The sequence below is a fragment of the Limulus polyphemus genome, unplaced genomic scaffold (assembly GCF_000517525.1).
Source record: "Limulus polyphemus unplaced genomic scaffold, Limulus_polyphemus-2.1.2 Scaffold1765, whole genome shotgun sequence".
Classification (NCBI taxonomy): domain Eukaryota; kingdom Metazoa; phylum Arthropoda; class Merostomata; order Xiphosura; family Limulidae; genus Limulus; species Limulus polyphemus.
In genome coordinates, this window is record NW_013667375.1 from 129,875 (window position 1) to 157,057 (window position 27,183).

Here is a 27,183-nt window from a genome sequence, read left to right on the forward strand (position 1 = left end):
TGCAAATGTAGAAGGTGTTAAATAGGTTATCGACTATGTTTTTTGCTTCAAAGCCAAGTGATTTTTTAATCAGGGCATTAACAACCTGCTTGTAAGATTGTAAGAATGGAGACTATTTCATTTAATAAATGTTTTATTTTGATATATAAGTTGTTCGGATTTTTTTCAGCTAAAAAAAGCGACATTAATTTTTTGACGATCTAATAGTACGATGTGTCTCTGATCAACATGAACCACCTTTGACCTCCTTCTCCTCTCGTCTTGCCACTGCCATGGTCATCTAGTTATGAGTTTCGGAGCAACATGGATGCCTTGTATAAACCTCTACAAAAGATAAAACAGTGCTCAGGCTCAACCACATCTCAGTGACTTCAGGTCGTTAGCTTCTTCTCCCAACTGATAGTATCATGTAAGCTAATGTTATTGGTAATTAGGCTCACTCGTTTAAAAGGTGGATAACTGTACGCTGAATTCCTTGGTAGAGAGTTGGTGAGCATTAATTACCTAAAAGAGGGATTTTTAAGGCCTCTATTAGGTTCTGTAAGATAGTCGTTGCCCAAGTAGATATCTTTTTCCCCCTGATGATGCATTCTCTTTAGTGGAGAAAACCATTTTAATACAACAGAATAAACAAAATGAAAAACTTTCTAAGAACAATAAAGTATAAAGGAGAGACAGAATAAATCCTAACAGCTTACATATCTATGCTATTGAATTCCTGGTCACAGCGTAAACCTTTATTATGTCTCTCCTACTCTGTTGTATTCAAGTTAAATAATAAAATCGTTCAGGTAAGTATATCTCAGTAGCGAACAGAACGTTTCAGGGGGTTTGATAAATGGAATTGAATGAGACAAGCTAGACCACAATGAATAAGACCAGTCAATGTTAACAATAAACTAAACACTTTATTTTTGATCAATGAAAATTATGAAATGCTTAAAATACTTGAAGTTAACAAACGCAACTAGAAGATGAATAAACAGAATACATGAACGTTTATGTTTGAAAACCCATCAGGCTCTGGAAATTAACTCTACTTCTTCAGTATAGAATGACATAGTTTATAAACTTTCGACGAAGCGCATAGAAATTCGCTCTTTTACTAAATGATCTATTGAGTTTGATAAACTACCCACGCAATATTTTATTTCACTTCTTTTTACGCTTGTAGAATACGATGTTTCCTGTTTGAAGAATATAGAGTGAAGTGTGAAGTTGAATGTTTTAAAAGTGTTTATTTATACACCTATCATAAAGATATGTTTACTTGTTTGTTATTAACCACAGGTTTACACAATAGGCTGTACCAACCACGGATATTGAAACCCGGTTTTTACGTTATAAGACTTCAGACTTGCCACTGAAAAGCTTGCGTAAACGAATTATTAGACATTAATAAACATGAGATATTTTATGAATTATCTCAGATTAAACTAGCTAAAAAGTACTTTTCGATGTTGGTAGCTATAATGATAGAAAACATTCATCCTTGAGATGCTTACACTGACTTACTGAGTTCAGACACAATATGCCAGTGTGCTTAATGTAACTGGTATTTTGAGTATACAAATAAAAATGATGATATTTTTCTAAAGTAGATCAGCGAATGTCATAAGATGACCAACAGTAATGTATATATATATATATGTAGATGCAACATATGTTTTATATCGTTCTCTGTAAACGTCAGTTTGAGTCTTTCAACAATTAAAACTCTTTCACTATACATTTAAATAGGAAACTGCATTAACTGAAATATTTTAACCATAAGATGAGAGAAATATTTATGAAATTAACTTTAACATGTTTTATACTTAACTCAAACCATATGTATTTCTTATAGTGTTTTTCTTTGGGTTATTTCTTCCTTATATTTTTTTTATTTCGTAGAGATAATTGTACAAAGCTTTGACAATATTTAATCAGTACGCAAATTATCATGTGTTCGACGCAGTTAAATATACCTAATAAGAGTAAGTGCAATGTTGATCTTGAAGCAAACGCCATTGATCGTTGAAATTACCCTAAAAAACACGATAAATCAAATTAGTGTGTTCTAACATGTAAGTTTACTGACCTTGTAAAACTGACAGGTATTATATAACTTTTGATGTGTTATTTCTCTTCGATATTATAGAACTTGTTCATTTCTTTATTTGTAAACTCAGACAAAGAAAGGGGAAAAAAATCACACGAAGAAAGATAGCCGTGTTAGCTGCCAAAGTTAACTTTTAACTTATTCGGCATTGCGTTTTTTTAGTTAGTAACAGCCGGGTATTTGAACACGAGTTCTTAGGTCAAAGCCGATGAACGAGTACATATGGAATCCATCGTGAAAATAGAAAGCTAGAAAGTATCAGATCAAGTCAAGAAAGACATCTTCCAGCGGTTTCCTCCTGTTTTCCCTGTCGTCTACTCAAGTTGTTAAGCTAGTCTGCACACGAGTAGCTTTTGCCAAATACCGTTTTTGATTAACCTCGCTCTCCAAATAAATAAAGAAATAAGTAAATAACTTTATCAAATCATCAGTCAAATTTTGTCATCAAAATACAATTCACGATGTATGAGCATTGTTTTTCACTCACCTCAATGCTGACATTTATTTTAAAATCAGTTATAGTTTTTACAGCGTGACAGTTATAGAGATTTTACGATTTTCTAATATAGACTGATATTGCTAGAAACTATTTTTAGGGCTAGCTGTCAATATATTATTTGTTTCGACAACATTTTCGTGCGCCTGCGTACCCATTTCAAATACTTCCTGTTCTTATTTTATTATACAAATGTAAAAGTGAACAAAAATGTTTAATCACGTTTTTAATAAATGTAGTTTTCAGCATGTAAACACAAAAATTTTAAGACTTAAAAGATCACGATTACAAAATTCCTCTGTAGTCAGTAAACAAACAAATCATTCATTTACAATTGCACATTCAGCTACAAAGTAAACACTCATATTTTTTGTACCTTTTTGCAGCTAGAATTAAATTAATTATAAAGTATCTGTAAATAAAAATAACATTAATTTTAACAACATATGTATGTTTATAATTCATGGCTAGGCATGATTTGACTTAATGAGTGATTAAACACAGTTTTTCATAAGAGTATGGCACTGATGGCTCTAATCCGTTTGTGATCATCAGTAACTTTGAGTTTCGTTTTCTGTACCAAATGTCTGATTAGATTTCTGTAAACTTAGAACTAGTGTCGTTTGTAAAATCTTCCTGGTAAAGTTTCTGCCTTTCATGGAAAATTGTTTGTATCAAATCATTGCTTTTTTTTGTTGTTGTTTATGGATTGCTCTGCAGGTTTTAGAATCTGCAAGTCTTCCAATATTCATTGAGAACTCAATCTTAAAATATCTTGATAACGAATTTTCGCATATATCAAATCCAACCAAATATTTTCTTCAATCTTTTTATGGTTCCTTCTCACTTTTATATATATAATTTTGAACTCGTAGGGTTACAAAACTAATTGAAAGCAGCTTTATATCCTCAGAAACAAACTGATTATAATAACGATGAAAACTCAAACTGGGAAATCGCTGGAGACTGCTAGGTTTAAACTTATTTCATAAGGTTCAGAGTTAAGAATACTGCACTCTACAAGTGTGTTTCAGATATTGACCCATTACAGGGAAGGTTAGTCAACAGCACTCTCGGACTATCCTTTTCAAATATTCAGATTTGACTGCCATTCTTATAAGGCAACTACAACCCCAAAGTATGTAGCGCGATTTTGCAGTAACGAGACGCGAACCATGGATCTCCGAATTCACATTCCGGTGTACTAACCAATGGGTGATGCCCGAAACCTACATTGATTTTATTGCCTCACATTCGAAGTAGTTTTTCACAGTCCGGTATAGTTAACTATTTATATTAAATCTAAACCACGTTCTAATCATTTGAAGTCATTTTATAAGAGAACACGGATTATGATAAATGACTTGTACAGAAAATGAATCTTTTTTAGATAACAATTTCAAGTTTAGTCGTGATTTTGAAATCAAAATACCCAAACTAAATCATCTTTAAAAAAGTTAACTTCTGAGGCTTAAAACACAAAATATATAAGAGCTTAGAAAACCTAACCGCCACAATGGACCAATGATGTCACCAACCATGCGGCAATGAACTCGTGACGTCGAGGCTTAAAACACAAAATATATAACAGCTTAGAAAACCTAACCGCCACAATGGACCAATGATGTCACCAACCATGCGGCAATGAACTCGTGACGTCATCAACATAATCCCACAAATAGCTTTTTGCGTAGCTTAAGAAACAAAGCATTAACTCATGCAAGTAATGATTAGTTAATGGATTAACTGGAGTTTTCTATTTGTTTTGATAACGCTAGGCGGATTTAATGCAATATTTCTAAAAACACGAAATCAGATTTGTCCAAAAAAAAAAGTAAGATAAGCTTTGAAATTTGTATCAAAACGCAACCAAAGTTGACAAAACTATCAATAATGCTTAATACATTTCTTAAGTATTAATAATAGTAATTGAAATATGAATAATATTGTAAAGTATTGTTAATAATTAGCCAATAAATATCATAACTCGCATATTAATGAGAATTACTAAAACTTTCACTATATATATACGTATTTTTTTAAATATATTTAAGATAAATTTTCTTCTCATACTTTTACACCCAAGGCTTAGTAATAACTACACGTAATATTAAGAAAATATTTGTTTTGCATATATTGGATACATGGTGCACAAAACTCAATCAGGATCGGGATTCAAACAAATATTTATCTCTGCTTCTCTACAACGACCTTGAAGCATTTTAAAACAATTTATCCATGTGAGATGCTCATATTTTCTTAGAGTACAAATCCAGCATTATATATCTCTAAAACATTTAAACATTTTTGGTGTATGCTTATGTGCGTACTGTATTTGACGTGGATTTGTAAGGATTGTTTGCTTCTTTTGGTATTTAGTACAAAGCTACCTGCAATGTGCCCACCATAGGGATCGAGACACGGAATTTAACATTACGTCAATAAAATACCGTGTTGCCCCTAATTAACGCCCCCAAAAGTGTTGCAAACTGTAAAAGGAGGCGCTAATTTTTCATATGTGATTTGTTGATTTCAATAAGTGTGTGTATGTTAGTTTTAAAATAAAAATTACGGTAATAAAAGTGGCTTACATGTTGGATTACTATTGCTGTCAAAATTACAGTAATAAGGTGGATTATAGTAGAGGATTATATGTTCTATTACTATTGCTGTCAAAATTACAGTAATAAAGTGGATTATAATAGAGGATTATATGTTCTATTACTATTGCTGTCAAAATTACAGTAATAAGGTGGATTATAGTAGAGTATTATAAGTTGGATTACTGTTGCTGTCAAAATTACAGTAATAAAGAGGATTATAGTAGAGGATTATATGTTCTATTACTATTGCTGTCAAAATTACAGTAATAAGGTGGATTATAGTAGAGTATTATAAGTTGGATTACTGTTGCTGTCAAAATTACAGTAATAAAGTGGATTATAGTAGAGGATTATATGTTCTATTACTATTGCTGTCAAAATTACAGTAATAAGGTGGATTATAGTAGAGGATTATATGTTGGATTACTATTGCTGTCAAAATTACAGTAATAAAGTGGATTATAGTAGAGGATTATATGTTGTATTACTATTGCTGTCAAAATTACAGTAATAAGGTGGATTATAGTAGAGTATTATAAGTTGGATTACTGTTGCTGTCAAAATGACAGTAATAAAGTGGATTATAGTAGAGGATTATATGTTGTATTACTATTGCTGTCAAAATTACAGTAATTAGGTGGATTATAGGAGAGGATTATATGTTCTATTACTATTGCTGTCAAAATTACAGTAATAAGGTGGATTATAGTAGAGTATTATAAGTTGGATTACTGTTGCTGTCAAAATTACAGTAATAAAGTGGATTATAGTAGAGGATTATATGTTGTATTACTATTGCTGTCAAAATTACAGTACTAAGGTGGATTATAGTAGAGGATTATGTGTTGGATTACTACTGCTGTCAAAATTACAGTAATAAAGTGGATTATAGTAGAGGATTATATGTTGGATTACTATTGCTATCAAAATTACAGTAATAAGGTGGATTATAGTAGAGAATTATATGTTGGATTACTATTGCTGTCAAAATTACAGTAATTAGGTGGATTATAGTAGAGGATTATGTGTTGGATTACTACTGCTGTCAAAATTACAGTAATAAGGTGGATTATAGTAGAGGATTATATGTTCTATTACTATTGCTGTCAAAATTACAGTAATAAGGTGGATTATAGTAGAGTATTATAAGTTGGATTACTATTGCTGTCAAAATTACATTAATAAGGTGGATTATAGTAGAGTATTATATGTTGGATTACTATTGCTGTCAAAATTACATTAATAAAGTGGATTACAGTAGAGTATTATATGTTGGATTACTATTGCTGTCAAAATTACAGTAATAAGGTGGATTATAGTAGAGTATTATAAGTTGGATTACTATTGCAGTCACATAATGTAAGCTTTATAAAAATAAGTGGGTGCGATAATTACAAAGGGGGCTTTAATTAGGGGCAATACGGTATATGGTAAGCCTAATTGGAAACAGATGCATTAATGTTAAAATTAGTATTTCTGCTTATTTTGTAATTCTGTATTAAAATAATAATAATAAGTATTCTGTTTCTATATTTGTTTATTGTTATGCCCGAAGCTGCAGTACGAATTATTTTCAATTTTAGCATCAGAAGTCCTTAAGTTTAATACTGAGCCACTAGGGGCTTTATTCAAATGAATAAATCTACACCAAATATCTGATCTTACGACGAGAAATTCTGAAAGCTTAAACTTCAGGTCGATATAAGCTAACGAAATTCTCAAAAATAATAACAAGGTATTAAAAAAGTCTAGTTAATACATTTTTTGTGACAGGCGTACCTCACCTTAGCAAGTAAATTCTCTTAATGTCCCAAAAGGTAGTGAAGTTAAAAAACTTAGCAATCTATAGGAAAACAGCGTTCTATTGATTTCGAAATATCCTTTCCTGACTTGAAAGATAAGAAAATAAATGAATAATGACGTCATTATCTTGTAGTTTATAGTCTGACAGTAAAATGTAATTTTTCTACATTTACAGTCTTAAACTGCAAATAGATTTTTTGTTCAAAACACAGGTGATTAAAGGTATTACATTATTTCGATATGTGTTCCAAATAGGTAAAATATCATTAAATATTAACGTTTTCTAATATCTTATCATGAAAAAATAATCTTGAATTTCTATTCAACAACGTAATGCTTTCATGACTTTCGCTTTGTTTGGGAATGGTTGATATCTTATCAATCAGCTTAAAAGTAAACTTGGCAGTCGTGCATTCAAAAGAAAAGAAATAATGAGTGTCAGTTTCAAAACAAAACGTGATGATACATAATAAGGAAGAAAAGAAAACAAAGGCGTATTCCTTGCATCTGTCGAGCAGTTCTGTGAAACATAACAGGCATGCATGTTTACTGAAAGTTTGTGATGAGAAGTATGTATTGCTGAAGCATTACAAGAATAAACTATCATGATATTTGTCGTGTCCCTAATTTTGTACTGATAAACTAAAGGGAAGGCAGGTAGTCAAAACAGCTTCTACTGCTAACTGTTGCCCACTCTAGTTGAATAGTGAAATTTGACCGTCACTCTTGTAACGCACCCACGCCCCAAAAATGCGGAGCGTAGTTTTGTGGTAACGGAACCGCGAACCATAGCCCCCTTGTATTCTCACTCCAGCACGCTAACCAATAAGCTATGAGTACTTTTTTTTCTACGTCAGTAAGGATATATTTCTTCTCTCTTATCTTGAACTAGTCACAATGATTAACCAAAATTCCTATAAATAATTTCTCATTACTACGAAAAATATTTTTTTCACATGCTACGCTCAGTAAATGGGATGAATATTTTGCATACTATTTATAAATAATTTTTATTGTCACTTTTATCTAATTGTTAACTATTCTATTTTATTTATAACATTTGAAAGTAATTTTTATTGTCACTTTTATCTAATTGTTAACTATTACATTTTATCTATACTATTTGAAAGTAATTTTTATTGTCACTTTTATCTAATTGTTAAGTATTACATTTCATCTATACTATTTGAAAGTAATTTTTATTGTCACTTTTATCTAATTGTTAACTATTACTATTTTATCTATACTATTTGAAAGTAATTTTTATTGTCACTTTTATCTAATTGTTAACTATTACATTTTATCTATACTATTTATAAGTAATTTTTATTGTCACTTTTATCTAATTGTTAACTATTATAGTTTATCTATACTATTTATAAGTAATTTTTATTGTCACTTTTATCTAATTGTTAACTATTATATTTTATCTATAACATTTGAAAGTAATTTTGTCATTTTTATCTAATTGTTAACTATTCTATTTTATCCATAGCAAATAACACCTTCATATTTTGAGAAGCTAGTGCTAGAAGCGTTTGTAGTTACTTAAGCACCTGCTACAAGCTGTCATTAGAACACAAATGATTAAACATACTAAATATTTGATGCTTATGCCACTATCATCAGTACGATGTTTGGAATGAATGAACTCGGAATAGGTGATAACCACATCTAACGCCTCTTTCAAGTTAGAAACGCGTGGGCATACATGTCATGTGCCACTATTTGAAAGAGGAAATGACGTAGGGTTTCTATATAACATATAAGAACAAAATGCATTATCATCATTGAATATTTCCTGTATCGTTTAACACGTACTGAAATATTAAATATTAATCTAAACGGCAATCTCCGAGAAGATCTAATTATTTTACTAAAATGGGCAGTATATGTGAAAGCAAACGTTTAACTTTTTAACGTCATTGAACGTAATTTTGTGACAAAAGTACTGAAGAAAATATAACCAATCTTACACTTATTTAGGTGCATTTAATTCCAATGATTAAAAATTATGTTGCTATTATTCTTGTATACCTTACCTTCTAGATCGTGGCGCTACAAGACACTCTCTGCTCTGAGTTGATACTCCTCGACCACAAGTCCGAGAGCAGGCTGACCAGTTACTCCAACTGCCCCATACCCCAATTCTAGTTGACCAGGTTGTTCTACTAGAAGCAAGATGTTGATGTCTCTTGTGTATATCGACCTAAAAAGAAAAAAAAATGGAAAAATCAAACTCAAAACTAAGTACAGAAACTATGTTGGTTTTCTAAAGTCACTGTTCGTTGACATTAACTTAACCACCATTAAATTGATACGAATTATTATCATCATATTGGAGCTTCTGAAATATGATATATTTTCCCACAGCCATTGTGTCAAACTGTAAAATATTAGGGTAGCAAGAGAGAGCAAGCAATTTACAAACTACGATAGAACCATGCATTGGAAAAGAATGAATACCATGTTAATTGTGTATTATTATAATTTAGTAAAATATTCTTTTATGAATATATATATATATATATATTAGTGTATGTGTGTGTGTATAGTTATTATTTGTCTTATTTACAGCGAAATACTTACTGGAAATGCAACAACCATTCAAGAATTCTAAAATATATATAATATATATATATCGAATTTGTGATTTGCAGATTCTAATAATTATTACTTGTTTTAGTAAACCAGAATATAAGTTATTATTGTCAGGTCGTTTCATACCTGATTTTGTTTTTCATGATTGAATTAGATGCAATATAAATATAGTTGACTAATGTGTGTATGTGTTGTATATGTGTGTGTGTGGGGAGGGGTGCTTTGTTTCCAACTGCTGTAAAGCATTAGAAATGTATTATGTAAATTTATTTGTATCGAACTTTTTAAGGGTAAAAAATATATATACGCTAGAATATTTTCTTCTTTAGTACAATTCCAGGTTTGAAGTTAAGTCTCCTTCATTTGTCTACACAATTCACAAAGTACGACTGAACTAATGCGTCGCACAGTTACACTTTGAACTTTGACAAGTTTTTCGTATCTTCAGCTGCAAAGAAGTTGTAAAAACAAGAAATCTGGCAAATATCAAAGGTTTGTGGCTCTGTTTTATCTGGAATAGCACTTCAAAATAACATCAAGTGAACTGTGAGGTCAGAAAAATCACTGATTCCGAGTCACTACGGGTTGTCTGGAAAAACTACATTGTCGATTGAGGTTAGTCAGTTTGTCGAGAGGACCAAATCAACTCAACAGAGATAACATTACTTATTTATTGACATGACAGAGAATTTGAGAAAAGGTTATTATATGCTGTGTTATTACGCTGTGTAAGAAAGTTTCGAGTTGATTGTTAAACTTTTGGCAATAATCATAATTGATGTTATTTATAAAGTTCATTGGTGTTACATTAACACTGAAAGCGTCCGAATTATGAGATCTCATGATAAAACTTGCAATCAATATTATTACAGCATTAATCAAAGTATTGTGAGAAAATTACCTTCCTCAGATAAAACAACGTCAAGACATTTTATTAAGCAACTTATTATGAAAACATTAATGATTTTCTTCTCTAAATATGGGAAATTAAATATATTAAATTACGGTGGCTTATAGTGCTTAAACTGGGGTTCGATCCTCACGGTGTACACAGCGTTGACAGCCCATTGTGTAGTTTGGCGCTAAAACAAATAACCAAATTGGTCGTATTTAACTCATTGAATTGTTAAAAGTAGATATGTAAATACATACTACGTCAGGACTTCTCTGAGTTCAGGAAACAAAAGCAAGATGGTTACGTCTACTGAGATAAAATAATGTGAGACAAAGTACTTGTGACGGGCAAAGTTCTTTGGTTTGTTTGTTTTGTTATACTTTTCGTGAAAAAAAAACACACACAAAGGGGCTACTTGTATATATGTGTCTCTAATTTTGAAGTAATAGACTAGTGGGAAAGAAGCTAGTCAGCAGGACCACCATCACCTGTTGGAGTACTCATGTCTGACTGATTAGACTGTCAGTGTTATAGAGCACCTACAACCTCAAAGTGAGGAGCTCTTATGCGAAAACAGGAGGAAAACCATATATCCTCGAACTTACAGCCTGGCCAAGCTAACCACTAGGCTACGCCCAGCAACAAAAACATTTGGAAACAGAGTTAGCGCTAAACAGGAAACAATTATGCACTGTTTGAGATACCTAGTAAAAATAGTTGCATATAAATTTTACAAAATAACTGTTCTAACATTGTATGCTCATCAGTAAATTAGGCCCCTTAATTATTATATGATACAAAGTCTAGTTTCTAAAATCCTTGAATGTTGAAGGAAGTTTCATAAAAACTTTAGAGTGCATTGTAATTCAACACAATTTTGTTAACATATTAATATTTGTTTAAACCTAGCAGTTGTAAAAACAACATTATCACGTGATTTAGGAGAGGCATTTGTATAACAGCTTTTCTCTGCTTGAAAAGAACAGTTATTGTTGACATTCTCACTTTATAGCTTAATTTTAGTTCAGCATTTATGACATAGCCTTGGCCTGTAGTTTTACAACCTAAGTTAACAGCCACTTGTGCGTTTAATTTATTTTTGGTCTTCTGTGTTTGAAGCCTGGTATTGAAATTAATGTAATAATTACAAGTAATGTAATGGTAAGTATAAAATAAAATAAAAGTTTACTCTATAGATTAAAAGTAATCCCAAGAGCCTGAACAAAATGTGTAAAACAAGAAAACAGTAAACAAGTCTAGAGTATGATGAGATATATACAAAATGAGTTTTTTTATGCTGCTGTAACAACAGGAAATGGAAATCGATAAACATTCCGAGGTAAATAAGTATTCAATAAAATCATTATTTCAGTTACCAGTTTTTTATTTTTACTTTATATATATATATATATATATACAGTTTTTTTTTGCTATCATTTATATTGTAACGTTATTACGGCTGTTAAGATATATGTAAATTATTGTTGGATGTTTCCATGATGCATACCACACACACACACAATATTGCAAAGTAAAGTACCAAGACATTATCCTCCTATATACTGAAGAGTCCATCTACACTAAATTTGCATTTGAGTCGAATGGTGCACATTGACCTAACCTATGGTTTATAAAGGTCAAGTTGGAGTCAACGTGTAACGCGGAAAGAAAAGCTCATGGAGCTTCAAAAAGTAGGTTTATGGATGCAGCATCTGTGTTATAAGTGTCCAAGACATTTCAGCCAGCCTAACAAACCCACTGTGAAAAGTTTACAAGATGGATCAATCTTCAGAATATAGCATTTTAGAATGTTTTTAGGATAAAATCACACACTTGGTATTAATATATATCGCTTACGAACTTATTGAGAGTTTAAGTCTAGAGAGCAAAAATATCCATTGTGTGCAGAGAAAGTCATGCTGTTGGATTGTCTAGACGAGCTGCAGCCCATAAGCCATTCCTCATAACACTTGAATGAGATAGTCATGCTGTTGGATTGTCTAGACGAGCTGCAGCCCATAAGCCATTCCTCATAACACTTGAATACAATTTGTTAGCTCTCACGGTATACTGAAAGTCGTAATTAGGGAATTCAATAATAGAGAAATCATCATGTGGAGTGATTAGTCTTGCTACTAATTGTTTACAACAAATGTACTTGTCTGAAAAAATTAATATAATGATGTACGAATGATGAACCTTGTACTAATGTCTTGCTGTGCTGTGACAAGCTGGGCAATTCTGCAGTTCCTGCATTGAAGGAATTTGAAATGAGAAGACCATACCTCTTTCAGTTTGATAAATCAACACAAATACAGCGTGCAATGTCTTGCAGTGGCCTCAGAAATATCCAAAGATCCAAACTTTGCTTTATTCACTCCAAAGGTTTAACCTGGAACCCAATTAAACCTTTCTTGGATCTTATGGAACATCTTCTAAAGGGCAGAGGGTACACGCATGGAAATACTTTCTAAAAACATTGGTGATTTTTTAGTCAAGCCAGTGATTGATGACAAAAGCTAATAACAGAGTCAAGACTGTGAGTCGTGTCAAATAAGATTTAACAAATCATGAAATTCCCTTATCAAAATTTATATTTGGTAAAATAGGGTAATAGAAATTACTCTAAAAAACACACAAGTGATACACATAAAGTATGAGTGATGAAAACTAGATTGTGATTTTTGTAAGGGACAAAATATTACTCATAGTTTTTCATAATTGTCTTTTATACTGTATATGTAGGGATATGACAGACAAAATAAACTAGAGAACAGATGGAACGAACCGTATCTTCGTGACAGATGTGTTTGATTTAAAATTAGGGCCAAATGTAGGTGATTAAACCCACGACATCCCACACCTAATCTACCTTACACCGTCTACAGCTGTTCCTAACGAAGCAGAATAGATGTATAACGTAATTATTATTAAACAGGATAAATTTTGTTTGCTATTACAGTTTAATAGGAGCCAAACTATAGACATTGAAACCTGAAATTTACTCGTTTTAAATCTGTTAACTGAGTATAGTACTTAACTCCCTCCTTCATTAGTATGATGTCAAACATTACTTACAAAAATGGAATTACACTCTTGTGAGTTTACCTGCTTATATCAATTTTGATTTTATTACATTTATATAACTATGTATAATTAAAAGGAAATATATCTTATAATTACATTTCCATTCTGATTTAGATATTAAGTGACAAAATGAAATATGTCAAGAACTTTCACAGGAAATATTTGAATTACTATTTGAGGCTGTTTTTCATTTTATTAAAACAAATCACAAAGGAATGCGTATCACAATAAATAAGTTCATTTTCGTTCGCATAAACATTATAGTTTATGTTTTTTTTACGTAATGTGTTGTGTACAGAGTCTGTATTTAAACACTACTTCGCTCGATTGGATAAAACTTAATGTTCATCAATTTTAAAGAGGTTGTACTTATTATTGCATGAACAGTTACTGCTTATTTAGCTATATTTTATCCACTGTGCAGAACCTGACTCGTAAAGAATTATTTTATTCATTCTTACGCAGCAGTTTTTTGTTTTGTTTGTAATAAAACAAAATGTAACACAACAGCCTTTTTTCAACTGACAGTAATAACATTTTTAGCCGCCAGGTTCTTGCCCAAGCGGCTACTTTAGAGGAGTGTTGTAACTTTCCTCACAATGGATCCTTATTTGGTTGCCTAAGTTTGGCTTTTAATATACAAGTAAAACGTCATATCAAATGAATTACAATCGACATTAAGTGAAATCATAAAACCGATGAGCAGCCGAATAATATTTTTCTTTGACTGTTTCACTGTGTGATTTCACAACATGGGTATCAAATGTCTGAGGTAAGATTTGTACCGGAACGTAAATGTAATTTGTATTTACAGCTCTAAGGTTTGCTTATCTATTAAATTAAACGTAAAAAAGGCATATTTTAGAACTAAACGTCACTTCTACGTCTGGAACGTCTGCCAGTTAGAAAATACAATTTAAATAGAGCCTACCAATGTTTTATAGTTTCTCAGCTCGCCTACGTTGTAGGCTAGAGACTTATAAATTTTTATTTTCGTATTCTATGGCGTGCAGAGAATTACATTTGAAGGCCTTTTTATGAAAAGAAAGCAAAGAATATGATTGCATCGAGCTCTTGCTGCGACATATCCCCCCGATGGTCGAATGATTTACGAGCCAAACAGCCTGATATTTCAAAACACCCATTTTAGAAAGCTCTCTTCGAAGCTTTCTTTGATGACAGCTTGTCATATCTTAACAATAATGTCGCGACCTCTAGGAGTGGAGATATGGTTAGCTTACCTCTGGTAACAAGAGTAATGAGACGTATTAACACACCTCTATTTGTGTCTATTACAGATGCCATGTCTGTACGTCTCCCTACTTTATCACTTAGTCCAATTATGATCTAACATGAGAATGATGGTTTATGAGGTCCACTTGGGCTAACAATATTCCACGTAGCCCAAGGAGACGTAAGAAATGCTCTCTCATCTCAAAATTAAGCAAATTGATCAATTGTTCCATTGAGCTTGTAGTCATGCACAAAACAGCACCAGTGTGCTCTTGCGCATTTAAAAGTAGAGCGCGCCGTTTTGGATGTGAATTATTTATAACGCTTTCGTAAAATTTTACAGAATTGTTAAAAATACAAGATAGACTGTTTGTTTTAGAACTATCATTAATTATTCTGCTGAGGTGCTGTCTAAGTACATGGTAGGAAGCGAGAATGAAGACTAAATATTCTAAGTACATTAATCGTTGATAAACACCGACGATATATTTTATCGCGTTATTTAAAACTTACAGAATGGATTTTAAAATGGAAAATACGTTGATAAACACTGATGACTGCTTTATAAAACGCCTGAAATATTTTATCACGTTACTTAAAACTTACAGAATGGATTTTAAAATTGAAAATATTTCACAAGTTCAAAAAAAGTATTTTTTCGTCGCTTCACTGTTCCTGTAAAAATGTAATTCACATATCTTCAACAGTATTTGAGTAATTTTGATATATTGTTGTTCTGTGACTGACCATCCAAGAAACGAGTAACTTCTGAAGAAAATACTTAAAACACAGGAGGATCAGTGTTTTTTTGTTATACGGACTTCTGGGGATACATCATAATGGATAAATCATACTCTATGAGAAATAATAAAGTCGAAGGACAGATTTCCGTTTCTAAACACAAAAACTATAAGTAAAAATGATATGGAGTATCCAAAGTCACAGTGAAATATCAACATTTAGGTAATTTCTAATATTATATTTCTATACTTTTGGGCCTAAGGCCTAGATGTATGGCTTTCTTTGTTTATCGGTCAATGAAATCCCTTCTGTAGTCACCTCAGTATTTACGAAATAATTTAGAAATATATCGTTTCATGTCACCATTTATTTACCTTTCAGTTCTATTTGTTAGTCGTTTACCTAGAGACTTAAACTTATAATGTGATTGTAGGGGAAGCGAAACATTTCAACAGGCCATGCTTACATGGAAGCTGTAAGCACATTTTCTCTGTTAATAAGAGTCAACTGTCTATACGCAATTGACACTACGATAAAATGCAATTCGACATTTTCTTATAATTCAATGGGACGATCGTACATAATGTACATGATTATTTGCTAATGTACTTCGACATTCTAATTTTCAATGTTTGATTATTAAACATTAGTCACTGCATATCTTTTGTGGACAGACAAATTCGACATTTTTTTATAATTTAATGGGAAGATCGTACATAATGTACATGATTATTTGCTAATGTACTTCGACATTCTAATTTTCAATGTTTGATTATTAAACATTAGTCACTGCATATCTTTTGTGGTCAGACAAGAATTCGACATTTTGCCCACAAATGACATGTTTTCTTATATCCTGAGAATTGCTTGCTTTTTTTTTTCTAACGCATGTTTGTTGCTCCTTGTTTTATATAAAAATAAATCTTTAACCAGGCCTAATTAGTAAATAACTTTAAATATTGTAAATTTATAAGCAAACAAGCCAAAGATAATGTGCTAGGCGCAAAGCTACATCATTGGCTATCTGCGCTGCGTCAGCCGAATCCTAAATTTTAGCGTTAGAAGCCCATAAACTTACACCTGAAACACACGAGAAAAACGAGAAACTTATCGAGGTTCAATAAGCAGTGGTACTTGATATTGTTACTGGTACCACATCATAAGAAATGTGAAAAATATAAAGCCAAGCTCAATCACAGGAACATTTTTGTTTGCCCAGGATGCTTTAATTAACTTTCGTCATATCATCTTAAGTAAGCTACTTTATTTCGCTCTATTCTGATCTAGCAATTGTGCTTGAATTTTCTAAATGTATATATCCGCATACTTACTGGCGTATGCTTTTAGAGAGATCGAGCAAACAAAATTACTGATATTATCGCAAACGTCTCTGCCTTCTTGTTACCGTGCTTATAATCATGAACTATATGCCTCGGAGCCGAACTTAGCGTACGTTTTTACATAAAAGAAAAAAAAAAATGACCAGGGGAAATTATTCTGTTATATGATCATGGTTTTGGAAAGTGTCCAGGTTTTGTTTATATCATTCGAATCTGTGTACATGAAACTTAGTATTTCTACTGTTTGGGCGAGCGTTTCCTTCAAGAGGAACTACTATTACGACAAATAGGTGAGGTTCACATAGTAACAAGTACGTGATATACATTATTCAAAGACAAAATAGAAATATCAGAAAAACATAAAAAAATGCTTTTTTTCATTTAAAGAAATTCAAGTACTATTTCTAAAACATATCTTTACTTGATAAAAATCCATTGACAACATAGACAGACCTCAGGTGCATCAAAATCAAAGAAGAGAAAAAGCTTTAAAAGTGTCGCTGAAATAAGTTAGTTTTGATATCTGTAAAATATACATAGAATGGCAAGGCTTGTCATTCACTGAGCAGAAAAAAGATTATTTGAAAGTACATATATTTGTTATTACATGAAAGAAAACTACTTTAGTCCTCTTTACGACGTACATGCATTCTTGTGATTCCACCTTTCATACATACTCAAAGTTACCTATACACAAATAATTATTGTTTAAATTTGTGTTGACTTCTAATTCCTCTTATTTCGTTAAATTAAATGCATTTTGACTCGAAAATCTTACAAACTTTAGAATATATTAAGTGATAAGCATATTACACCTGTTAGAAGTAAACTAAAAGCTAATGATATAATCAACACACAGAACATTATGACCACATATTCAGGGTTTCAATACAGTTTTATACATTTTATTCTTGCATCTCTGGACATGGAAACAGAATAGAGATCCTAAAGTCTTACCATTTCAACCAGCTTTAACTAATTGCCGTTTACGATGATCAGTGAGGGCCATGTCTTTATCCGAATACACTTACGGGATAAGTTGACTCTTAAGAAAGATTAGAAGTGACAGCAGAGCAAAGTTATTCAATTTCTTTTCATAATTCTACCATAGACGGTCATAAAATACAGTCCAGTTGTGTGTGTTTTCTATAATGACGGAGTAACAGGCATGAAGAACTCGTATAGTGTTTAGATGTCACTGCGATCGCAGCGGGGTTTAAGAAAGGGAAACGTGGATTTGAAATGGCTATTATTTGTCTGTGAATTATGTTCATAGTGCAAGAAAATACCAAGAAAAAAGTACTTAGGCCTCCTTCTATGTTTTCCTCTTGGATAAGTAAATGTATTTAAAGCTAGAGAGTCGTTTCGAGTGGTCTTAAGACAACCCGTTTCCCCACACATGGAGTAAGTCTGCTGACCCGCCGGATAGATTTTTCTACCTTTTTTTTCAGGCCTCCTTGTCAATAAAATACAAATGGTAGTATAAAAGTATTAAAGTTCTTGCTTCTCAGTTGTTTGTTTTTCTCACTTGGCCCTACCCCACCGTTTAGCTTACACCAACACGTTAAATGTTCCTGCAGGCATAGGTGAAACTTTTATAAGATACTAAGTTCCAAAAGGTAACGTGCCAAAGAAAGAAAAATATTTGGAACCACTCATTTTTGACTGCTTTCAAAAGAAGTATTGTGAAAAGACGTTGTGTATAATTCGGGGGAACTTTCTTAAGTAGCGCTATCTAGGTGTCAAACGCTACTCGGCCAAAACTCAATTATATTTCAGTGATCTATCATATACGAACAAATGAAAAAAAAAAAAATTCGTGACCCGGGCGATATGATTTTGAATAAGAAAACAGAACTTTATTTTTCTTTGAACCAGGTTAAAGTATTAAATGAAAGCGTTGATTTAAAACATGGTAATTTGTTAATTGAAATTTGTCTTAAATCTGAAATTAAACTTTACGATAAAGAATAATAATGACGCAACAAAATATCTAGAGAAAACAAAATTTTAATTACTAAAGTTGCAATATCTGAATTGTTTCTGGCAACTTAATACCACATTCCACCATGATTGTGTGAAACATTTCGTATTATATATATATATTTTAAAGCTTTAACCAGAACTACACTCGTCTTCATTACGGATTCAATAAATATGTCATTAGTTCTGGAATGTGGAACAGAAATGATTATAAATTATGACTACGTGCAACTACAATAAAGTGCTAATCAAAAGAGAGAGACATAAATAATATTATTTAAGAAACTAATTGCATATTAAAATTACTAAATGCAGTGAACATTATCTCCTCAGGCAGTTCAAGAGTGAAGAATTTTGAATCAGGTTGCTATAAGCCAATCTGTTGTTACTTGTATTGCTCGTCGCTATCACTCTCATGTTTCAACTTGAGTGGCTTCACTGAGTATGTAATCTGGATTTCTAATGAAGTTTGATGAAAGATTGATCACATGGATGGAATCTTAAACGATATTTGTTCTATCTGACTCATTATAAAGGGTCATATACTTTGTTCGTATAATGTATATAAATACAAAACAGATAAGTTGAGTTATACACATACAAAAACCTTCTCAGTTATATACAGTTTTCTTTACAATAACCATATATATACTAGTAACATTAGAACAGCTTTTGTAAAACCACATTAAAACGAAAAACGGTTATGAAAAACTGAATAATAGAACTAAAAGTAAAAATGTTACACACATGTGTGTGCGTCTGTATAAATGGATTTTGTCGGGAAGTAAAAATGTTTAATAGATGTTGAAGAGCATAAGGACACCACACAGTGTTAGTTGATCAAAAAAGCACACAAGGACCACATGTTTTTCCTTTTTCTTTTTATACAGCGGCAGACGGCCGACCAATCATAATTTAGAGGAGGAGGCTGGGTAAAACGAGCGTCGTTGAATTTACTTTATGTCTAGGGTTAGTAAAACAAATTCCGCGTAAACTACTGAAAAGTTTTAACGACCACTATTTACAGTTGCGCTCTTGGAACAGAGATAACAAACCTACGATAACGTCCTACCTCAAAGAAGGACGACGATATTGCAAAGACAAGTTTGACAAACTTCTCTTTCGTGTTTATATATATTGAGAAATGATGTCAATAAATCCACATGAGTCTTCTTTTTTCTGTCTTATCAATTCCCGTTTCCCCTTCTACAAGTTGTTTTGATTTCTATCTGTTCCAGATAATCTTGGTTGCTCTTCACAGTTCTAAAGAAACTTTCAGTTTTATTTGCACCACGTGTAAAGAAGATTTTAACACGCTAAACCAACTTTCACAAGAACTAGCTGGTGTGTTTTGTTTGTAACATGTGTAACAACTCCTGCCTGTCTACTATAAAGTAGGTAATATTCATCTAATAAACGCCCACATATGTTAATGTGATTATACGGACACGAAAGTTAAACATTCTATTTTCATACGTTTCAAGCTTAAGGCAAACATGCTTTTTTATGTCAAAGTTAAAAAAAAGGAAACTCGTGTATAAAAAATTCACATCTATGTCCACTTGTTATCAAACTTGGTGAGGACATTACGGCCACTTCCTATATATTCTTCTAGGTAAGCTCCACTGACCCTACGTATATACAGTTTTAAAATTTTCCACTCACAAGAAGATTGGTTATCAACTGAACATAAGAACAACAACAACAATTAATAGCGGCCGCAAGCATTATCTATTCACTGTAGAATCTGACAGTATAGAATATAATTACAGTTAGGCTATCTTTGATGAATATTAAAATTCTTTACATTTCCTCCTGCCCTCCAGTGGCACAGCGGTATATCTGCGGACTTACAACGCTAGAAACCGGGTTTCGATACCCGTGGTTGGCAGAGCACAGATAGCCCTTGTGTAGCTTTGTGCATAATTAAAAACAAAAACAAACATGCCTTCCTTGAAGTGTATTAGTTATATGTCATCAAATAAAAGAAAAGAAAATGATTTAAAAGTTTTAATTACCTAATATTTACATTATTTGACGAAACAGATATTAATCACAACAAGTCTATCACGAATAAAACTGTCCAAAGACGCTATTCCAGTTTCAATGACGTCTTTGAAGCGTCATATTGTGGTGGTTAATATCAATATGATGTTGATAATTATTTTCTTATTAGTTTCATTATACGTTTTTATTTAAACTTTTAACAATTACCGTTTTCAAAAAGTGTCAGTTAAACTCACCTGGTAGAATGATTGTATCAATTAGTAACTATTATAGGTACACTACAGTTCATTTTAAAGAAACCAACCAACCAAATCTAGTTATGATAATTAACAAGAATACGATGCTGCTGTTTTAATCAAATTTAAAACTTGTATGAATATAACTATACTTCTGTGCAAAACATTGTAAAGTGTCATGGATGTGTCTTTGATTTGATTTTGTTTCTTTAAATAAAAGATTAAGATGGTAGAAAACCTCACTAATTATTTACACGTTCACACGATTTCTATGTTTAGTTTTCAAACTTTAGAATACGTCTCTCAGATCTCTTGTATGTAAAATGCGTGTTATTTCACTATGGTATTTCCTGTTATTGTATTTCCTGTTATTTCAATACATTTCTTTCGGAATACCAACGTTAAAACTAATACTCTGTGTGATCAAATTTACAAACTGTTATAGAATGTTCTGTTTAGAGCTATACTAGCTGATCTACCCATTCAATGCACGGGGAAGGTATAAGGGATAACACAGAACCGAAAGCCAACACTTATGCTATTCCCCTGGGTATGGCTATAAGTGAGACAGATTTGTTGACAATCGATCTAATAGCTCGCCTGTCAAATAACGGTTTAGATTTCACTTTTTATACTCGGATCCCTTTCTACAAATTCAGCTATGTGTCAATGTGTAGGGATGTTATAACGTGACGGCCAATTCCCCTATTTGATTAGAGTAGCCCAAGAGTTGACAAGCTGTCTATGACTTCTAAATTAGGGACGGCCAGACAGTTCTTGAGTAAATTTGCGCGAAATTCAACAAATAAACCAATCTATGACAGGCTAGAGAGCGAAGACTGTTTTTTTGGTTTAAAATACGAAGCACAAGTAGATGGAGAGATCAAATATATTTGCTTCTAATTTCAAAATGAGATACCTCAAAGTGACATTCTGTTATTCAGTTTTTATTTGTAGTTTTCTTCATTTTTTGATAAAACAAAAATACCTCGATTCAAGTGCTCAAAATATACTGGAAACAGACATGATCTCCAGATACAAAAATGATATAAGTGGCAAGAAATAAAATTTTATTTGTGGCAATAGGAAACCAGTGCTAAAATGTGTGATGTATAGTCATTGAGGCTAAAATTTGTCATAATACGTTATTTTGTATTTTCTTATCCACTCAATATGTTTTCATATAACTTGTTTTTTCATTAAAATTATAGTCCCTAAACGTCGTGAAAATCAGATACAAAACAATAGTTTATTCAGTAAGTTTTTTCTTCTCGTATTGGATATGTCAGACCAGGTATGTTAATTACTGCGTGAGAGGCACGAGCAATTTTAGGAATGAATAAAAAACGAAACGAATGTGAAAAACTTTAAATTATCAAGTTAATCTATAAATATCAGAGGAAAAAAATGAACATGGTAACGTGACATTTTATAATTGATTGAACGGAAAAAACAAACAAAACTTTTATAGATCAAACGAAAGCGTAAAATTAAAACACGTGCACAGTACAACTTCCGGAAGATTGCAGACAGACGATGAAAAATTGAGTGTGAAAAAATATAAAAATGTTCCACCCAGGATTGAGTGTGAAGAAATGTAAAAATGTTCCACCCAGAATTGAGTGTGAAGAAATGTAAAAATGTTCCACCCAGGATATCATGTTAATCTCTGAAAGCTACAAATTACTCTCTAACCGATGTTTATCAAACAATACTATATAAAAGTATATAGTACTGTTTTGTTAACTGCCATGTTATTATGATGAAATTAGTAAGCTCATATCATTAGCCAAAAGTGACATAATAGGTTGAAACGTTTCACACCCAAAGCCTCTAGCAGTGAAAAACCGGGTGACCCGTTAATAACAGCAACACAAGATTAAAAAATTAAGATAACAATTACTTTTAGTTAAGCACAAAGTTACACAATAAGCTATATGTACTGTACCAATCACGGTATCGAAACCCGGTTAATATTGTTATAAGTCGGAAGACTTACTGCTGTGCTACTGAGGGGCTAATAACAATTGTACAAATAAAATGGAATATGAATAACTGAATATATATATATATCCCCTTTGGGCTTATCCTTTTTTTAGAACTCACAGAACAGAGACTATGGTAAGGATGTAGCTTGAGTGAGTGTGACAAGTTCAGTGAAGGGTGCTTGAGATTTCATGTTACTTACAAGCAGGATATTTATCTTAACATTTAACATTCAACTTGCTTGCAATTTAGATAAAGATGTTAAATTTTTTTTATCGTGGAAGTCATAAAAATTGTATTTACAAACGTAAGCCAATAATTAATAACGAAATTTCCTTTATATAAACTAATGGTGAATTTAGAATATTAAATATATTTCTAGTAAGACTATTTGTTTAAATCTATTTCTAACAAATATGCATTATGGAAGGTTTGTTTGTTTGTTTGGAATTATGCACAAAGCTACACAATGGGTTATCTGTGCTCTGCCCACCACGGGTATCGAAACCCGGTTTCTAGCGTTGTAAGTCCGCAGACATGCCATTTGGGGGCCACTATGTAAGGATCGTTCTGTCGTTTCTATATATATATAGATACAGATATTTAACTGAACATATTCTAGCTTTAGAGCATCACGTACAATTGAAAGACAAAACACACACATTATACAATAAGTGTATAAAATGTTTAGTAATGTTAGCAAACATGTATTTTATTCTTTTAATTTTTAATAGCTTTTTTGACTTCCGAATAAAAGTTTTTATAATAATTTTTTCAAGGTATGGAAATAAAAAATACGATCATAGAAAACTACATTTTACGTTTATACTTGGTAGCATAATAAGATTAACGTAAAATTATAACACTGCACTGAGTCCAACAATTACGTAGATTGAAATTCATTAAGTAACAATTAAAGTATTAAGATAACAAAAATTTCTGTTATTCGGAAATTTTGTAAAGATATTCAACAAAAGTAAGGTGATTTTCTCGGTTTAATCGAAATTTAAACCATAAAAAATAAGTAGATAGTTAGATAAAAACTTAAAAGCATAAAATTTTTACATTCGTTAACGTAAGTATGAACTTGGCTATATTAAATGTTCACAAAGTCCTGAATACCATTAATATTCTAGAGAGAGTAAGAGACGCGTGGCTGTATGTCATCAACAAGATTTTGCGTGTAGATAAAAATTAGCAACACTAATTGAATTTTATGGAAAACTTTGAAAAAATGCAAACTGGTTGAAAACAACACAAACTTTGAAGTGCTTCACAATCAACACAGGAAACGGCACCAAACAAATGCTACTATAAAAGATAAGAAGTAATTATACATTAATCAGTAATTTTGATAAACACAGTAAGCAGGAATATGTGAATGTACGTGTTGAATTTTTTGATAATTATGTTGCAAGATAGTGACAATCGGCTATTCATCCAATGCACACCTATCTTCTGCTAAGGTCCAACCTGCCGTTGCCTTGAAACCAAAACAGGTTATATATTGTTTTTTATATATATTTAACAACGCGTATCACGTTTATCTTGGAATTCAAGAAGTACTTCTTGAGTCAGTAAGCATTTAATTTTTTTTTGCCTTTCTTTTTAGACATGAGAAAGTGTTACTCGAAGCAAAGCTACGAGCGATCGAAACTATAGTTTGTTGGCCACATTTACATAACGTCTTTAGAAATAACGGAGCAGAGGGATATTCTGAGAGTATTGGAACTCCGTTATGCTTTGATCCTTTGAAAAATTTTAATTAATCAAGTGATATTACCGGATGAAAATACACGCGATTCTCTACTGTATAACTGGCATAGCTGAACTTATGTATTGAAGATTTTTGAAAGGCAACATTTCAGCAATCTCACTACATCTGTTCTTTGTTGGATCACAATTCAACATTATCTTTAAGAAAATTTCTCCAGTGATTCTTTTATACAACATCTCCATTATTTTTCTTTCCTTAACGCATAACGACTGTGATCGTTGAAATAACCAGTTTTAACTATATCATATCCCCAGACTCCTGGTTAGTTGTTTCAATATGCTGATGACACAGCTTTGGTAGCCCATTGTTCCACGATGTCCACACTCAATAAGCTACTCCAGGTTGCTGTAAATTCATTTTTGTATTAGTGTCGCTGCTGGCGTCTATCCCTCAATGTCCCTAAGACACGAAATATTCTTCTTGGTCCATCACATCGTAAGTTTCGCTCTTGCCGCGATCCGTCTTTGTTTGTTGTCCGGGTCGATATCGTCCCGATCCCCCTTTCCGACTCCGTGACCTATCTTGGCATTGTCTTTGATAGGCATCTTACTTGGAAGCCATACCCATCTGCTCTTTCTGCTGAGGTTATTCGACGTCTTCATCTCCTCCATTCTCTCAATGGTACCTTCTGGGGCCTGAACCCTCCACTTCTGCTATACGCATACAAGACATTCATCAGACCCTGCTTGACCTATGGACATACAGCCTGGATTTCCACTTCTCTTGCCTTCTACTCTCGTCTCCAGATTTTGGAGTATCATGCCCTTCGGCTTGCTTTTGGTGTCAAACTCCCTAGTCACACTTCCGACGTTTATCGCCGTATCAACTTCCTCACATTCTGTTACACCTTCGCACTCGCTATGTAAATAAATGCTTTCACGGCCAAAATCTCATCTTTTCCGATGTTCTCACCATCACTGTACACACTCCAAGAAGCATTTTGGCATCAGCTGATCACCTACTGAACCTCTCCTTGTCTCTCCCAGCTGACAATCCCGACCACGTCGAGATGCTGATGTCCCCTCTTCCCCCATTTATCTATCTCGATTCCTAATACTCGCAATATTCATTGTCATTTCCCACAATATCTCCATTACGTGATATAGACTGATCAGTGTTCACCCATATTTCTCAGAATTTGCACATACTGCATTTCCACGTTTTCTGCCTCCTGTGCTGACTTGCTCGCTTACACTTCTATTATTCATTTTTTTACCATCTTTCTTTTTTTCTTGGCTGACGAGAGGGCTTAATCATTTACCGGTCCCCCGGGATCGGAATGAAATAACACATATGTTGTTGTATATCATACCTAAGTTGCTCAATTCTATTACGTTATTGAAGGAGTCCAAAGATATGTTCGGGATATCCATTACATCCATACCTCATCTAGTATTTTGCTAATCATCTTACTTGTATGGAAACAGCTGGTATAATCTTCTTATCTAACGCATAGTATGGATATCAGAACACGTGGCTAACTAGAATAATAATTAATGCGTTAATTTAACTTTGCTGGATACACATAGATTGATTATAAGTTTCAAGGAAATAAGTTCTTCATTTTAACTCTTAAAGCTCCTTTCACAGACATCCAGATCGACAAACTAAAACCAGAACTTACATGAAACTAACTGAAATGAGTTGGAATGATGTAGAATGACTTAAAATCGAAAGATTTGAAAACATCTTGAATTATAATGGAAAAAATACATGTTTTGCTGTGGGTTTAAGTTTCTCTGCCAATTTTGGAAAGTATGCCTTAATGTTTTCCTGTACATTAAAGATCTATCAAGAAGAACCTAGCTATACATACAAAAATATTTGATCAATATATTAAATAACATTTAGCAATTAATATCAGTTAAGTCAAATACTTGCTGATAGCTATGAAGTATTATTTAATGAAGACGACAAACAACTTCAAAAAATGTTTAATTACTTGCATGTTTATTATTATTCATTTTATTTATTTTATGTTATTATTATCATTTTCTCTATTTTTATGTTATCATTATCATTTTACCTATTTTTATGTTATTATTATCATTTTCTCTATTTTTATGTTATTATTTTAATTTTATCTATTTTATGTTATTATTATAATTTTATCTATGTTTATGTTATTATTATCATTTTCTCTATTTTTATGTTATCATTATCATTTTACCTATTTTTATGTTATTATTATCATTTTCTCTATTTTTATGTTATTATTTTAATTCTTTTCTCTATTTTTATGTTATTATTATAATTTTTATCTATTTTTATGTTATTATTATAATTTTTATCTA

At 32.1% G+C, this 27,183-nt stretch overlaps 1 protein-coding gene across 3 annotated transcripts in view; it reads right to left on the reverse strand.

The window, feature by feature from the left end:
• Nucleotides 1–27,183, reverse strand: part of LOC106464866 (thrombospondin type-1 domain-containing protein 4-like) — a 152,302-nt gene that overhangs the window by 53,620 nt on the left and 71,499 nt on the right. For all 3 annotated transcript variants that reach the window (XM_022392658.1, XM_022392657.1, XM_022392659.1), the window contains exon 3: nt 9,046–9,212. In XM_022392658.1, coding sequence (XP_022248366.1) covers nt 9,046–9,212 — 167 coding nt within the window. The remainder of the gene's footprint in view (nt 1–9,045; nt 9,213–27,183) is intronic.